This window comes from Mobula hypostoma, chromosome 20 (assembly GCF_963921235.1).
Source record: "Mobula hypostoma chromosome 20, sMobHyp1.1, whole genome shotgun sequence".
NCBI classification, from domain to species: Eukaryota; Metazoa; Chordata; class Chondrichthyes; order Myliobatiformes; family Myliobatidae; genus Mobula; species Mobula hypostoma.
This window is the reverse complement of record NC_086116.1, coordinates 1339298-1355728: the sequence shown is the minus strand read 5'-3', so window position 1 is coordinate 1355728 and position 16431 is coordinate 1339298. Positions and strand designations below refer to the sequence as shown.

Sequence of the window (16431 nt, the reverse complement as noted above, 5' to 3'; positions counted from 1 at the left end):
CCCGTCTCTCCATCACCCTCTCTCCCCCTCTCTCTCCATCACCCTCTCTCCCTCTCTCCATCACCCTCTCTCCCCTCTCTCCATCACCCTCTCTCCCCCTCTCTCTCCATCACCCTCTCTCCCCTCTCTCCATCACCCTCTCTCCCCCTCTCTCCCATCACCCTCTCTCCCCTCTCTCCATCACCCTCTCTCCCCCTCTCTCCATCACCCTCTCTCCCTCTCTCTCTCCATCACCCTCTCTCCCCTCTCTCCATCACCCTCTCTCCCCCTCTCTCTCCATCACCCTCTCTCCCCCTCTCTCCATCCCCCTCTCTCCATCACCCTCTCTCCATCCCCCTCTCTCCATCCCCCTCTCTCCATCACCCTCTCTCCATCACCCTCTCTCCCTCTCTCTCTCCATCACCCTCTCTCCCCCTCTCTCCATCCCCCTCTCTCCATCACCCTCTCTCCATCCCCCTCTCTCCATCCCCCTCTCTCCATCACCCTCTCTCCATCCCCCTCTCTCCATCCCCCTCTCTCCATCACCCTCTCTCCATCCCCCTCTCTCCATCACCCTCTCTCCATCACCCTCTCTCCATCCCCCTCTCTCCATCACCCTCTCTCCATCCCCCTCTCTCCATCCCCCTCTCTCCATCACCCTCTCTCCCCCTCTCTCCATCCCCCTCTCTCCATCCCCCTCTCTCCATCACCCTCTCTCCATCACCCTCTCTCCATCCCCCTCTCTCCATCCCCCTCTCTCCATCCCCCTCTCTCCATCACCCTCTCTCCATCCCCCTCTCTCCATCACCCTCTCTCCATCACCCTCTCTCTCCATCCCCCTCTCTCCATCACCCTCTCTCCCTCCCCCTCTCTCCATCCCCCTCTCTCCATCACCCTCTCTCCCCCTCTCTCCATCACCCTCTCTCTCCATCCCCCTCTCTCCATCACCCTCTCTCCATCCCCCTCTCTCCATCCCCCTCTCTCCATCACCCTCTCTCCCCCTCTCTCCATCCCCCTCTCTCCATCACCCTCTCTCCCCCTCTCTCCATCCCCCTCTCTCCATCACCCTCTCTCCCTCTCTCTCCATCACCCTCTCTCCCTCTCTCTCTCCATCACCCTCTCTCCCCTCTCTCCATCACCCTCTCTCCCTCTCTCTCTCCATCACCCTCTCTCCCCTCTCTCCATCACCCTCTCTCCATCCCCCTCTCTCCATCACCCTCTCTCCCTCTCTCTCCATCACCCTCTCTCCCTCTCTCTCTCCATCACCCTCTCTCCCTCTCTCTCCATCACCCTCTCTCCCCCTCTCTCTCCATCACCCTCTCTCCATCACCCCCTCTCTCGTCCCCTCCCCCTCTCTCCCCCCTCTCTGGTGAACAGCAGTCCCTTTAGTGGGTCTGTCCTGTTCTCATGTGTTTGTCATTCAGTATCACAGGGATCCCTCTGCTCACATACACTTCTGAAAAGTGGCAGTGGCTACAGTCCTTCAAACCTGTTCCTGAACCTGAGAAGGTTTAGCCACAGTCCTTGAAGCAATTTATCCAAGCTGCTGTCAAAGAGGAATGATCAAAGGGAGTCATGGCTGATAAGGCAGTAATTACTATACCCTCACAAGGTAAGGCAGTGCCAGGCAAGGTCTATTACAGTGTTTTGGGCAAATGTGTGGATACGAAAGGCTTCAAATCGCAAACAAAAGAAAATCTGCAGATCCTGCCGAAGGGTCTCGGCCCGAAACTTTGACTGTACTTTTTTCCATAGATGCTGCCTGGCCTGCTGAACTCCTCCAGCATTTTGTATGTGTTGATATGAAAGGTTTACAGGGATACAGATCCTGTGAAGTAAAGCAGTACCAGCTCAGATGAGTTAGCATGGATGAGTTGGGCTGAAGGGCCTTTTCCGTGCTGTAAGATTCTGTGACACTACAATGGTCAGAATATCAGGGAGCCACTATTTCCATGATTCTCGGTTGGGGTAACCGTGTATATTCACGGAGAGGGTGTGATTGATATTTTATTCTCAGCATCCTCTTTCACCAGCCCTCCTGTCATCAGATGGAAGTGTTATACGAGCTCAGGCTGGTGGTCGGGGTTGATGTTCTGCACTGGAAGCCCTGTCCCCGCCTGGATGCAGAGACTCTGGAATCGTGCTTCTACACTGTCACTGGACGCACTGCATTCCACCACCACGTTCTGACAATTTAATGTCACATCCCAGTTTTACAAATATTGTATATCTGTAACATAACTCTTAATCTGCTGAGGAAATAATTAACACTGCATCAAATATTTTCTTTTGCAGCTTTAGTAATTTTTTCAGTAGGCTTTGTGATTGGGAGTCAAAGCCAAAAGACATAAAGTTTCCCAGAGCTTTACAGATACCAAGAGAGGGGAGTGTTTTTGACTTTGTCTTCCTCAAGAAAACCTTTTCATCTTGGTGCACGTGGAAGGACCTGGTAACTGCTGTTGACATTGAGCACAGGACTGAGGTAGGTATCTCCAAATGAAGTAAGATGGGTCCCATTGACCCTCAGGTTACAGCAGTTCGAGGAACAGAAATTCACCCTTACAGAATTCGCTGCTCAAAAACTGGAGATATGAGATAAAATTCGCACTCGCTGAATTTGTGTGACAAAAATAAACAAAGCAAAACAATTGTTTGGGTCCTTTGGTACTTCCATAGAATATGATTTCACTGTTTTCAAGGAAAGTAAGCGTCTCCCCAGTAACTCAGAGATCACCTCTAGTTCCGAAGGGAAAATGGTTGAGGGAGAAATAAGCAAACCGTTGGAGGAGCACAGTGGGTCAGACAGGTGGATGGTCGGTTCCCGTCAGCACTGAGGATGTAGGGGGGAGAGAGCCAGCATAAATAGCTGAAAGTGGCTGGGAGGTGATGGGTGGATCCAGGTGAGGAGAGGTTGTTGTGCACATAACTGTAATATTTATGTGACTCGGACACCGGTGTAGATTGAACAACCAACCTTTATTCACCAGACTTCCATTTTTCTTTAAAACCCTTTTTCCACATCCTGACGTCATACGCACTGTGATGCTATGAATACATTACATCCCCCTCCTCAAGATTTGTTTTACAACACTGTGAATTACCAAAACAATGCCTCTAGGTTTGCCCTTCTTACAGTGCAACAACTATGACGTAAACTAAAAAAAAATCTTAATTTCTTGTACTGTATTCTGCATTGTATCTTACAATACTAACAGCAGTGTATTTTCTTTTACTAACATAGACTAATAAACCTTTTATTTCACACCTTGGAACTTATAACGTGTGACTTTGCCTCAAACTGTACGTCTAGTCTCTGTATCGAGCTGGAAGTTTGACTTGTCTCCCAGACCGTGTGTGATACCACTGTGACTGTGCTTGTCCTTCATCAATGTCGGTCTCTCGAGGAACGTCTGTGTTTTTGGGGTCTGCATCACTCTTGGTGTCGTTTGTTTCCATGTCTGTATCTGTGGCAATGTCCTGTGCTTCAGTACGTGGAAACTCCCTCTCGCCTGTCTCCAGCAGATTGCTTCCTGTTCCTCCTGTGGACTCTTCCATCCGGCATGCGAACTATGAAGGATCTTGGTTGCTGATGTCTGGTCACAACCACAGCTGGTTGCCAAGTGTCCCCTCTCTGTATTCTGACATTTTCACCTGTATGTAGATCTGGCAACTGTATTATATGTCTGTCATAGTAGCTCTTTTGCTTTACTTGCTTGTACCTTTGCTTGTCATGTACTTGAGCATTACCTTCAAGAGTCAGTAGGGTTGTGGATGTTGGCAGTTTGGACTTCAGATGACGTCCCATCAACAGCTGAGCAGGACAGAACCCCTCACCCTCGATCGGTGTGTTGTGGTATTCAAGCAGAGCGATGTAAGGGTCACCATTGCTGCTTTGTGCCTTCTTGAGCATGTTCTTGACAGTTTGTACAGTTCTCTCTGCTTGTCCATTAGACTGAGCGTGCCCTGGACTGGAAGTAGCATGTTGAAATTCCCAGCTTTCTGAGAACCCTCTGAACTCACCACTGGCATATTGTGGACCATTATCACTAATGACGATACCAGGAATCCCACTTCTGACACCATGTAATATTGATGTGACTCGGACACCGGTGTAGATTGAACAACCAACCTTTATTCACCAGACTACCATTTTTTTTTTAAACCCTTTTTCCATGTCCTGACGTCATACGCACTCTGATACTACGAATACTCACACAATACATTACAATAACTATTCCTCTTTTGCACTATTTTTTAACTTTTTATTGTAACTTATAGTAATTTTTATGCTTTGCACTCTGCTGCTGCCACAAAATAAACTTCATAACTTACGTCGGTGATAACCAACTTGATTCTGACACAGGTTGCAGAATCTGCTCTCTTAAGTCTCCAATCCTTTGTGCTTTCCATTTTTTAAATTCTCGAAAAAGATACAAGAACTATTCAGAGTTCAACCCAGAAAAGTGTGAGGTGACCCTCTTTGGCAGTTTGAATTTGAAGGTAGAAATACAAGCTTAATGGTAGGATTTTTAGCAGTGTGGAGGAACAGAGGGTTCTTGGGGTCCTCTCCTCATTCTTCTAAACTCTAGCAAGTATAGGCCTGGAGCTATCAAACGTTCCACATACGTTTATGCTTTCCTTCCCAATATCATTCTCATTAGCCACATTTGGGGCTCTGATTGCCTCATTATGGGAAGGAGGTGGAGGCTTCAGAGGGGGTGCAGGTGAGCTTCATCAGTATGCTGTCTGGACTAGAGAGGGTGCAGGGGAGATTTACCAGGATACTGTCTGGATTGGAAAGGGTGCAGGGGAGATTAACCAGGATGCTGTCTGAATTAGAGAGGGTTCAGGGGAGATTAACATAGAACATACAACAGTACAGCACAGTACAGGCCCTTCAGCCCACAATGTCATGCCGACCCTCAAACCCTGCCTCCCATATAAGCCCCCACCTTAAATTCCTCTATATACCTGTCTAGTAGTCTCTTAAACTTCACTAGTGTATCTGCCTCCACCATTGACTCAGGCAGTGCATTCCACGCACCAACCACTCTCTGAGTAAAAAAACTTCCTCTAATACCCCTCTTGAACTTCCCACCCCTTACCTTAAAGCCATGTCCTCTTGTATTGAGCAGTGGTGCCCTGGGGAAGAGGCGCTAGCTATCCACTCTATCTATTCCTCTTATTATCTTGTACACCTCTATCATGTCTCCTGTCATCCTCCTCCTCTCCAAAGAGTAAAGCCCTAGCTCCCTTAATCTCTGATCATAATGCATACTCTCTAAATCAGGCAGCATCCTGGTAAATCTCCTCTGTACCCTTTCCAATGTTTCCACATCCTTCCTATAGCGAGGCGACCAGAACTGGACACAGTACTCCAAGTGTGGCCTAACCAGAGTTTTATAGAGCTGCATCATTACATCACGACTCTTAAACTCTATCCCTCGACTTATGAAAGCTAACACCCCATAAGCTTTCTTAACTACCCTATCCAACTGTCAGGCAACTTTCAGGGATCTGTGGACATGTACCCCCACATCCCTCTGCTCCTCCACACTACCAAGTATCCTGCCATTTACTTTGTACTCCGCCTTGGAGTTTGTCCTTCCAAAGTGTACCACCTCACACTTCTCCGTGTTGAACTCCATTTGCCACTTCTCAGCCCACTTCTGCATCCTATCAATGTCTCTCTGCAATCTTTGACAATCCTCTACACTATCTACAACACCACCAACTTTTGTGTCATCTGCAAACTTGCCAACCCACCCTTCTACCCCCACATCCAGGTCGTTAATAAAAATCACGAAAAAGTAGAGGTCCCAGAACAGATCCTTGTGGGATACCACTAGTCACTAGTCACTAGAGAGGGTGCAGAGGAAATTTACCAGGATGCTGTCTGGACTAGTGAGGGTGCAGGGGAGATTCACCAGGATGCTGCCTGGATCAGAGAGGGTGTAGGGGGAATTTACCAGGATGCTGTCTGGATTGATGAGGGTGCAGGGGAAATTTACCAGGATGCTGTCTGGACTAGAGATAGTGCAAGGGGAGATTTATAGGACGCTGTCGGGACTAGAGAGGGTGCAAGGGAGATTCACCAGGATGCTGTCTGGATTAGAGAGGGTGCTGGGGAAATTGACCAGGATGTTGTCTGGATTAGAGAAGGTTCAGGGGAGATTCATCAGGATGCTGACCACCCTATCCACACTGGGCACCCTGTCCACACTGGGCACCCTGTCCACACTGGGTACCCTGTCCACCGCCTGTCCACACTGACCACCCTATCCACACTGAACACTCTGTCTACAACCTATCCACACTGGGCACCCTGTCCATAATGGGGACTTTGCTCATTCCGTGTTCAAGCCGGGTTATCTGTCCAATTAGGCCATCTTGCCTATATTGGCTACTTCTCTATCCACTGCCAGCATCCGTCTACCATTGGTAGCAGTGATCCTCCTGTTCAAGTGGAAACCAGCCAATGGCTGCCAAGCCCCTGCCTCAGATCCACAGCATTCCCATTGGGTTCCCGGGAATCCACCCTTGGCTCTGTGACTAACCACCCTTGACCAGATCTCCCAAAACACAGAGCCACGTTCCTCTTGTACACTGAGTGTACAGGTTCACTGAGCATTCCCTCTCCCAAATCCCCCTCTTGCTCGGAACAGTGTTTCCCATCATCAGCACAAAATGCTGGGAGTGAGAACCCCCTGACTCCCTCCTGTCCCTGCACAATTTTCCTCCACACTTCCCTACCCCACTCTGTACCCCTCTTCCCAGCCCTCTCTCTCTCCATCCTCCCATCCCCCTGTTTATCCTCTGTGTCTGGTGCTGGAGCCGTGAATCACAAGCCCAGCCCCAGCTGCAGTCCATACCTTCCCCATCCACAAAGAGCTGACCCCTGAAAGGTCTGACCACTCACTTACTCCCCTCCGCTGTCACTGGCTCCCTGGCCAGGCTCATACCCTCTGTGATCAATGGCGCAGATACACACTGCCTGGATGTGAGGCAGGATAATTTAAACATCTTTCCTACCCGAGACCTGCACAGTTTATCAGCACAAGGCTAGTGCATTTCTCTCTTGACTTGCAGCTTAACAAAATCATCATAAAGACAGCTGGAACAGTGATGCAGACGTACTTCCTGGAGAAGCTGCTGCTACGTGACAAGCCATTGCTGTTTGTGGGACCCACGGGCACCGGGAAGACAGCAATCACTAACAGCTTCCTCCGACGATTGCCTCCCGACAAGTACTCCATCTGCCAGATCAGCTTCTCGGCGCACACGTCAGCCAACCAGACGCAGGACATCATCCTGGCACGGCTTGAGAAGTACTGACAGTTCCCAGATTGGGGCTGGACGGGGGGGAGGCGGTGGGGGGGTATGTGAGATGTTAAAGGAATATGAAGAGAGATCCCATGAGCTGCTGTAATCTGTCGAGAGACACTGGTCTCTCTATACAGGCATGGGACAGAGAGCACTTTGGTTTAAAATGTCCAGAAGCAAGAGCCCGAATTACTGTGTGATCAGTACCCAAGCTATCTGTTAGCAAAGCTGGAAGCCAGCCAAGCTCTGGTAAGCTGACATACAGCACTGACCAAGGCAGGTGTCAGTGTGTGATTGTGGTGGGATCAGGCCCTGTGGCCCGGTACACGAGGGCCAAGAAACCCACAGGGCAAAGCAAGAGTCATCGGGCAGTGGTGAGGTCTCCAAGTGGCTTGGTCCAGAGTCCTGGGCAAAAAATTCTACTTGACCCGTTTTGAAAGGCTGATTGCTGGGGCAATGAGTGACCTCTTGTACTACCCCTTCCACCCTGATTGAAATCTGTGGCTCTCAGGACACCCAGTCCAATGGCACTTGTCTCTAGGCCAACTTGCTGGCCCTCCCATATCTTCAATAGTAATAAAAGCTCTCCAGGGAAAGTGGGGAAACAGAACATGGAACACCAGTGTTCACCTGGTGGAGAATCTCACCTGGTCCCTCAACACCAGCTCCATAGCAAAGAAAGCCCAGTAGCGTCTCTACTTTCTGCTAAGGCTGAGAAAAGTCCATCTCCCACCCCCCATCCTCACCACATTCTACAGACGTTGTATTGAGAGCATCCTGAGCAGCTGCATCACTGCCTGGTTCGGAAATTGCACCATCTGAGATTGCAAGACCCTGCAGCGGATAGTGAGGTCAGCTGAGAAGATCATCGGGTCTTTCTTCCCGCCATTACAGACATTTACACCACACGCTGCACCCGTAAAGCAAATAGCATTATGAAGGACCCCACGCACCCCTCATACAAGCTCTTCTCCCTCCTGCCATCTGGCAAAAGGCACCGAAGCATTCGGGCTCTCACGACCAGACTATGTAACAGTTTCTTCCCCCAAGTCATCAGACTCCTCAATACCCAGAGTCTAGACTGACATCTACATCATTTATTATTATATTGTAATTTGTCCTCTACTGTGTCTATCGTCTTGTTTATTATTTATTGTACTGCCCTGCACTGTTTTGTGCACTTTATGTAGTCCTGTGCAGGTCTGTAGTCTACTGCAGTTTTTATGTTGTTTTACGTAGTGTAGTGTAGCCTTGTGTTGTCTCACATAGTCTACTGTAGTTTTATGTTGTTTCATGTAGCACCAGGGTCCTGGAGGAACATTGTTTTGTTTTTACTGTATACTGTATCAGCAGCTTATGGTCGAAATGACAATAAACTTGACTTGACTTGACTTGATGTGATCGGAGGAGTGTGAATGAGGCAGAGGATGGGAGTTCAAGTGAAAGTACAGGGAGCAGAAGACAGAACAGGGGAGGGAGAGACACGAGATAGAGTGAGTAAGAGGGGAGCAGTGTGAGATATAGAGCAGCATAGGAACAAACCCTTCAGCCCACAATACCTGTGCAATTTATACTAGTCCCTTCTCCCTACACGCATCCATTTCCCATCAGTTTCTGCACAGTAGTGTGTCTAAGAGCCTCTTAAACACTTCTGTCAAATTTGGCAATGTATTCCAGGCACCCACCATTCTTGTGTAAAAATAAAATTACCTGACTACTTCCTTTAAACTTTCCCCTTCTCATCTTAAAATTACCTCCTCTAAAATTGGATATTTCTACCCTGGGAAAATAACTCTGACTATCTACTACCTAATATCTTCTAGTATTGGACATTTCTACTCTAGAGAGAAGACTCTGACTATCTACTATTTTCTCCTCTCATGATAATAAAAATTTTTTATCAGATCTCCCCTCAGCTGCTGACAATCCTTGCCCACCCTCTCATAAATCTCTAATCCAGGCAACATTTTGATGAACCTGTAACTTTTCCAAAGCCTCCACATCCTTCCGATAATGGGGCAACCATACACAATGCTCCAAGTGAGGCCTAACCGAAACTTTGTACAACCTCATCATAAAAAGAAGCAAAAAAACAGTAAGAGTGAAAGTGGTGAACGGGAGTAGGATCAGTACAATTACTTGTCAAAGCAGCAGGGCAATGATTTAAATCCGATTGAATAGCGACCACCATTATCGCTCCACCACAGGCGCAGGAGAAGTGTCCATGGGATAGAGCCCGAGAAACAGCTGTGTGTTTTTGTTGATGATGTCAGCATGCCAGCAAAGGAGCAGGATGGAGCACAACCTCCTGTGGAGCTGCTGCGACAGTGGATCGATCACGGCTACTGGTTTGACAGGTATGGTGACGGGACAACAGCTGTGTGCGGGGCTGATGGAGGGTTCGGCTTCACCTATTTACGATGCAGTATGAGTGAGGGAATGTGACAGAATTATTGTCTGCAGTGTTCCCACTCTCCAGGCACAATGCAAATCTCCTCCATTAACTGCGACCCGTTAGCCATCTGCCTCGGACAATTAGTGAGGATACTTCTGGGGAAACATCCAATCAGACTGGGGAAAAACTTAAAAATAAGATGGGAGTGATCTCCAACTCTATAATCACTTTGATGTGATTGTGCAATAGCCACCTCCCACCCAATAGTCAGTGGTGGTATGTCGGGAAGAGTTGTAAGAATAGTACAGTTATAATGGTTGGTGGTTTTATCTAATATTGAGATGGTTTCTCAGAATCAGGGTATCACACTATGCCGTAAAACGTGTTCTTCTCCAGAATCAGCACTGTCCAATACATTAAAATACTGCAATTTTCAATAAGAAACATTTTTAAAAGATAGTACAAAAAGTGTTCATGGGTTCAATGTCCATTCAGAAATCTGATGGTGGAGGGGAAGGAGCTGTTGCTGAATCATTGAGTGTGGGTCTTCGAGCTCCTATACCCCCTCCCTGATGGTAGGAATGTGAAGAGGGCATGTCCTTAATGATGGATGCTGTCTCCTTGGGGAATCACTTATTGAAAGTGCCCTCGATGGTGCCCATGATGGAGATGGCTGAGTTTAGAACTCTGCAGTTATTTTTTGATCTTGTGATTGGCGCCTCTGTACCCGATGGTGATGATACAACAAGTCAAAATATTCTCATGGTACATCTGTAGAAACTTGTTCGAGTCTTTGTTAACATAGCAAATCTCCTCAAACTCCTAATGAAATATAGTCACTCACATTAATATGTTGGGTCCAGGATAGATCTTCAGAGATGTTGACACTTAGGAACTTGAAGCTGCTCACCCTTTCCTCTGCTGATCCCTTGACGTGGACTTCCAAAAGTTCACAATCAATTCCTTGGTCTTACTGATGTTGAATGCAACACCACTCAGCCAGCTGATCTATCTCTCTCCTGTACGTCTCCTCGTCACCACCTGAGATTCTGCCAACAATAGTTGCGTCATTGGGAGATTTATAGATGGCATTTGAGCTGTGCATAGCCACACAGTCATGGGTGTTGAGAGAGAAGAGCAGTGGGCTGTGTATGCATCCTTGGGGTGCGCCCATGTTGATTGTCAGTGAAGAGGAGATATTGTTTCCAATCCACACTGACTATGGTCTCCCAATCAGGAAGGCAGGTATCCAGTTGCAGGGGGAGGTACAGAGGCCCGGGTTTAGGAAATTGTTGATTAGTACTGAGGAGCTGGTGGTGTTAAACACTGATTTGTAATCGGTAAACAACAGCCTGACATAGGTATTGCTGTTGTCCAGATGATACAAGGCCAAGTTGGAGAGTTAGTGAGATTGCATCTCTGTAGATCTATTGTGGCAGTAGGCAAGTTGCAGTGGGTCCAGCTCCCACTGAGGCTGGAGTTAATTCTGGTCATGACCAACCTTTCAAAGCATTTCATCACAGTAGAGGTGAGTGCAACTGGGTGATAGTCATTGGAGCAGTTCACCTGGGCAGCAGTATGTCTGCGATAGTACAAAGGGCCTGTATGGGACATAAGTTTGCTGAAGCATATTGATGGCCCTTTTGGACAGGGGACAAGGGAGAGGGGAGAGGGGACTACATTTGATCTCCTACTGGGAAATGAGGTTGAGTGAGTGGTTGGTGGAGAAGGAATGCAGGACACAGAACAGTACAGCATGAGACAAGCCCTTTGGCCCAATGACTTCTAATGAACCGAATCCTCCTTCACTGTACTTTCACCGTACCCCTCCCTTCTCTGCGTATTCATGTACCCGACTAAGAGCCTCTTAAACACCCCTATCAGATCAGTCTCAACCACCATCCCAGGCAGCACTTTACAGCCATTCACAACACATTGTCAGAAAACTTGCCCCACTCATCTTCTTTGATCATAAACAACCCCCCACCCTACCTGAAATTCATGCCCTCTAGTATTAGATATTTTCTGCCTTCCACTGTCCTATAAACCTTTATCAAATCTCCCCTCAGCCTCTGTGGCTCCAGAGAAGCCCTAGCTTGTCTGATCTCTCTTTATAGCATGTGCTGTCCAATCCAGGCAGTATCCTAGTGAACCTTATTTGCACTCTCACTCTCTCTCAAGCCTCCATAACTTTATTATAATGGAGCTACAAGAAAAATGTGCAATATGGCCTAACCAGAACTGAATGAACCTAATTTCCTGACTACTGAACTCAATGCCGTAACAGCCCCGCCATCAGTCGCTGAAAGACACCACTGGTGATTCTGTACTTTCCTCTTCTTCCAGGAAACAGGAACCCTAAGCAACCTATGGACACCCCCGCAGCGATGGCGGAGGGGTGTTCCAAATCCCAGCCCCCTGCACAGCAAAGTTCAAGCGCAGTTAGAAGGATTATGTGGCAGAGCTGGTCAGTCCGTGTCGATGGTGGACTGTGTGCTGGTCAGTCCGTATTGATGGTGGACTGAGTGCTGGTCAGTCTGTGTCGATGGTGGACTGCGTGCTGGTCAGTCCGTGTCGATGGTGGACTGCGTGCTGGTCAGTCCGTGTCGATGGTGGACTGAGTGCTGGTCAGTCCGTGTCGATGGTGGACTGAGTGCTGGTCAGTCCGTGTCGATGGTGGACTGAGTGCTGGTCAGTCCGTGTCGATGGTGGACTGCGTGCTGGTCAGTCCGTGTCGATGGTGGACTGCGTGCTGGTCAGTCCGTGTCGATGGTGGACTGAGTGCTGGTCAGTCCGTGTCGATGGTGGACTGCGTGCTGGTCAGTCCGTGTCGATGGTGGACTGCGTGCTGGTCAGTCCGTGTCGCTGGTGGACTGCGTGCTGGTCAGTCCGTGTCGATGGTGGACTGCGTGCTGGTCAGTCCGTGTCGCTGGTGGACTGCGTGCTGGTCAGTCCGTGTCGCTGGTGGACTGCGTGCTGGTCAGTCCGTGTCGATGGTGGACTGCGTGCTGGTCAGTCTGTGTCGATGGTGGACTGTGTGCTGGTCAGTCTGTGTCGATGGTGGACTGCGTGCTGGTCAGTCCGTATGGATGGTGGACTGCGTGCTGGTCAGTCTGTGTTGATGGTGGACTGAGTGCTGGTCAGTCTGTGTTGATGGTGGACTGAGTGCTGGTCAGTCTGTGTTGATGGTGGACTGAGTGCTGGTCAGTCCATATGGATGGTGGACTGTGTGCTGGTCAGTCTGTGTTGATGGTGGACTGAGTGCTGGTCAGTCTGTGTTGATGGTGGACTGCGTGCTGGTCAGTCCATATGGATGGTGGACTGAGTGCTGGTCAGTCTGTGTTGATGGTGGACTGAGTGCTGGTCAGTCTGTGTTGATGGTGGACTGCGTGCTGGTCAGTCCATGTCGATGGTGGACTGAGTGCTGGTCAGTCTGTGTTGATGGTGGACTGCGTGCTGGTCAGTCCATGTCGATGGTGGACTGAGTGCTGGTCAGTCTGTGTTGATGGTGGACTGAGTGCTGGTCAGTCTGTGTTGATGGTGGACTGCGTGCTGGTCAGTCCGTATGGATGGTGGACTGTGTGCTGGTCAGTCTGTGTTGATGGTGGACTGCGTGCTGGTCAGTCTGTGTTGATGGTGGACTGAGTGCTGGTCAGTCTGTGTTGATGGTGGACTGCGTGTTGGTCAGTCCATGTCGATGGTGGACTGAGTGCTGGTCAGTCTGTGTTGATGGTGGACTGCGTGCTGGTCAGTCCATATGGATGGTGGACTGTGTGCTGGTCAGTCTGTGTTGATGGTGGACTGCGTGCTGGTCAGTCCGTGTTGATGGTGGACTGAGTGCTGGTCAGTCTGTGTTGATGGTGGACTGCGTGCTGGTCAGTCCATGTCGATGGTGGACTGAGTGCTGGTCAGTCTGTGTTGATGGTGGACTGCGTGCTGGTCAGTCCGTATGAATGGTGGACTGTGTGCTGGTCAGTCTGTGTTGATGGTGGACAGCATGCTGGTCAGTCCGTGTTGATGGTGGACTGCGTGCTGGTCAGTCCGTGTTGATGGTGGACTGAGTGCTGGTCAGTCTGCGTTGATGGTGGACTGTGTTCTGGTCAGTGCATATTGATGGTGGACTGCGTGCTGGTCAGTCTGTGTTGATGGTGGACTGCGTGCTGACAAGGATGTTGTGTGGTTTCAGGAAGGACACCAGCATCTTCCGCCTTCAGACCAAGTCCCTGGTGGCAGCAATGGTTCCTCCCAGCGGTGGCCGCAATTCCATTAGCCCGCGCTGTCTGCGACACTTCAACGTCATTGCCCTTGATGCCTTCAGTGAAGACACCATGAAAACCATCTTCCAACCTGTGGTGGACTGGCACTTCAACAGGGGCTTTGACATCTCCCAGAAAAGATATTCCAGGGTAAGAGTCTGACCACAGGCAGAAGTTAGCCCTGGCAAAGGGTGTTCACTCTGTTTCTCTTCCCACCATTGTGACCTGACCTAAAGTCAGAGTTATCGAGTCAACCAGCATGGAAACAGGCCCTTGGCCCAACTCAACTCTTTCTGACCAGATAGCAGAACTGAGCTAACCCCATCTCCATCATTGTCCCATAACCCTCTCAGTCTTTCCTATCCATGCACCTGTCCTAATGTCTTTAAAATGTTGACGTTGTAGCCGCCTCTGGCAGTGGTAGATTCATATACCCACCACCTGCTGTAGAAAACCCTGCCCCTCAGATCCCCATGAAATATTTCCCCTCTCATCCTAACCCTCTTCCCTCTATTTTAGACTCTCCTACCCCAGGGAGAAGGCTATGAGCATCCATTTATGTGTGCCCCTCATGATTTTACAAACCTCTCCACAGCCACTTCACAGCCTCCTGCATTCCAGGAAAATCAGTCCCAGCCTATCCAGACTCTCCTTGTAACTCCAGCCCTCCATTCCTGGTAACATCCTTGTTTTGTCCCCTCTCCAATTTAATGACAAACTGATAAGTGTTTTCTGTTGCAACACACACAAACTGCTGGACAACCTCAGCAGGGCAGACAGCATCTATGGAGGGAAAGATTAAAGATTTAAAGATTTGTTAAAGATTGCATATGTACAGTGAACAGACAGTGAAATGTGTCATTTACATCAAATCAAATTAGCAAGATTTCAGCCAGAGGAACTCAGCAGAGAAGGAAATAGTGGGCATTCCAAGGCTGGGGGGAAGGGGTGTTGTTTGGGAAGTGATGTCACTAGATGTGTGGACTGGCACTTCAACAACTCTCAGAAAAGATATTCCAGGGTAAGAGCCAGCTGCAACCTGATCACAGGCAGAAGTTAAAGGCCAACAAATGCTGAAGCTGGAATGTATTTCTCTGGTGAGAATCACACAAGTACTTCCGGAGCCAACATAACATGCCCACGACTCACTAACCCTAACCTGTACGTCCTTGGATGGGAGGAAACCAGAGCACCCAGAGGAAACTCACACGATCACAGGGAGAACTTACAAGCTCCTCGTAGGCAGTGGTGGGAATTGAATCGCAAACGCTGTAAAGCGTTGTGCTAACCGAAATGAGCAGTCTGCTCTTGTTTTATGTACTTCCTCAGACACCCTGTGCCTCACTATGGCAACAGTCTCCAGTGCACCTAGTTTTGTATCACTCCAACTTTCAAGCAGATGAAGTGAGGCAACTGACATCACTGAACTTTCCCTCCCTGGTCCAGATCTCTTATTTTTGTTTATTTATAGATACGCGTGAGTCTTGCTGCCCTATTACACCCGTGACCAATTAACTACTAACCTGAGGGGGGGGTTGCTGGAGCATCTCGAAGAACCCCAAGTGGTTACTGGGAGAACACACGATGTCCGTATAGACGGCAGAGGGAGTTGAACCCAGGTCACTGGAGCTGTGATAGCCTTATGCTGGCTGCTATGTTATGGTGCGACACCATGCAGTGGGACTGACCCTTGAAATGTTCCCAGCACCCATACACATCTTGTGACATCACTTCCCAAACAATACCCCTTCCCTACAACCGTAAAATGTCCACTATTTCCCTCCTCAGATGCTGCCTGCTCTGCTGAGTTCCTCCAGCAGTTTGTCTCTGCTCTTCCTCAGAAAGCAGGATTGGGAACCATTGACCCAGCCCAACACAGATGCCAGTGTTCCCTTCTGCTGCTCAACCCAGGCCTCAGTCCCAGCTGCTGTGTCTCCAATCCTGATCAGGGCTTGTGTCTGAAACTGGAAATGGTATTATTGTCCACGTACTGAGACAGTGAAGAGCTTCTCTTGTATACTGTCCATACAGACCCATTCATTAAACAGTGCAGTGGGGTAGAGTCAGCTAAAATGCAGAACAGAGTGCAGTGCAGGTGGACAATAAAGTGCAAGACCATAATGACATAGACTGTAAGTTCAAGAGTCCATATTATTGGACCAAGGAACCATTTAGTAGTTTGTAACAGCAGGATAGAAGCTGTCCTTGGGCTTGGCTTGGTGGCGCATGCTTTCAGGCGTTTGAACCTTGTGCCCGGTGGGGCAGGAAAGAAAGCCCAGGGTGGCTTGGGGTCTTTGCTTATGCTCACAGCCTAACTGAGGAAGTGAGTAGTGTAGACAGAGTCCATCGAGTGGCGGTTGATTTTTCAGTGATGTACTGAGCAAGGTCCACAACTGGTTCAATAGATCAATTTAAAATCTGAGAATGTATCCAGTATACAACCCAAAATTCTTACTCTTCAACAGACATCCACAAATC

At 49.0% G+C, this 16431-nt stretch overlaps 1 protein-coding gene across 1 annotated transcript in view; it reads left to right on the top strand.

Annotated features, from left to right (window-relative positions):
- The window catches only part of LOC134359584 (dynein axonemal heavy chain 3-like), a 542314-nt gene that overhangs the window by 302759 nt on the left and 223124 nt on the right, over positions 1 to 16431 (top strand). The window contains exons 35-38 of the mRNA XM_063073083.1: positions 2275 to 2465; positions 7046 to 7307; positions 9510 to 9659; positions 13884 to 14103. Of these exons, the coding sequence (XP_062929153.1) occupies positions 2275 to 2465; positions 7046 to 7307; positions 9510 to 9659; positions 13884 to 14103 (823 nt within the window). The remainder of the gene's footprint in view (positions 1 to 2274; positions 2466 to 7045; positions 7308 to 9509; positions 9660 to 13883; positions 14104 to 16431) is intronic.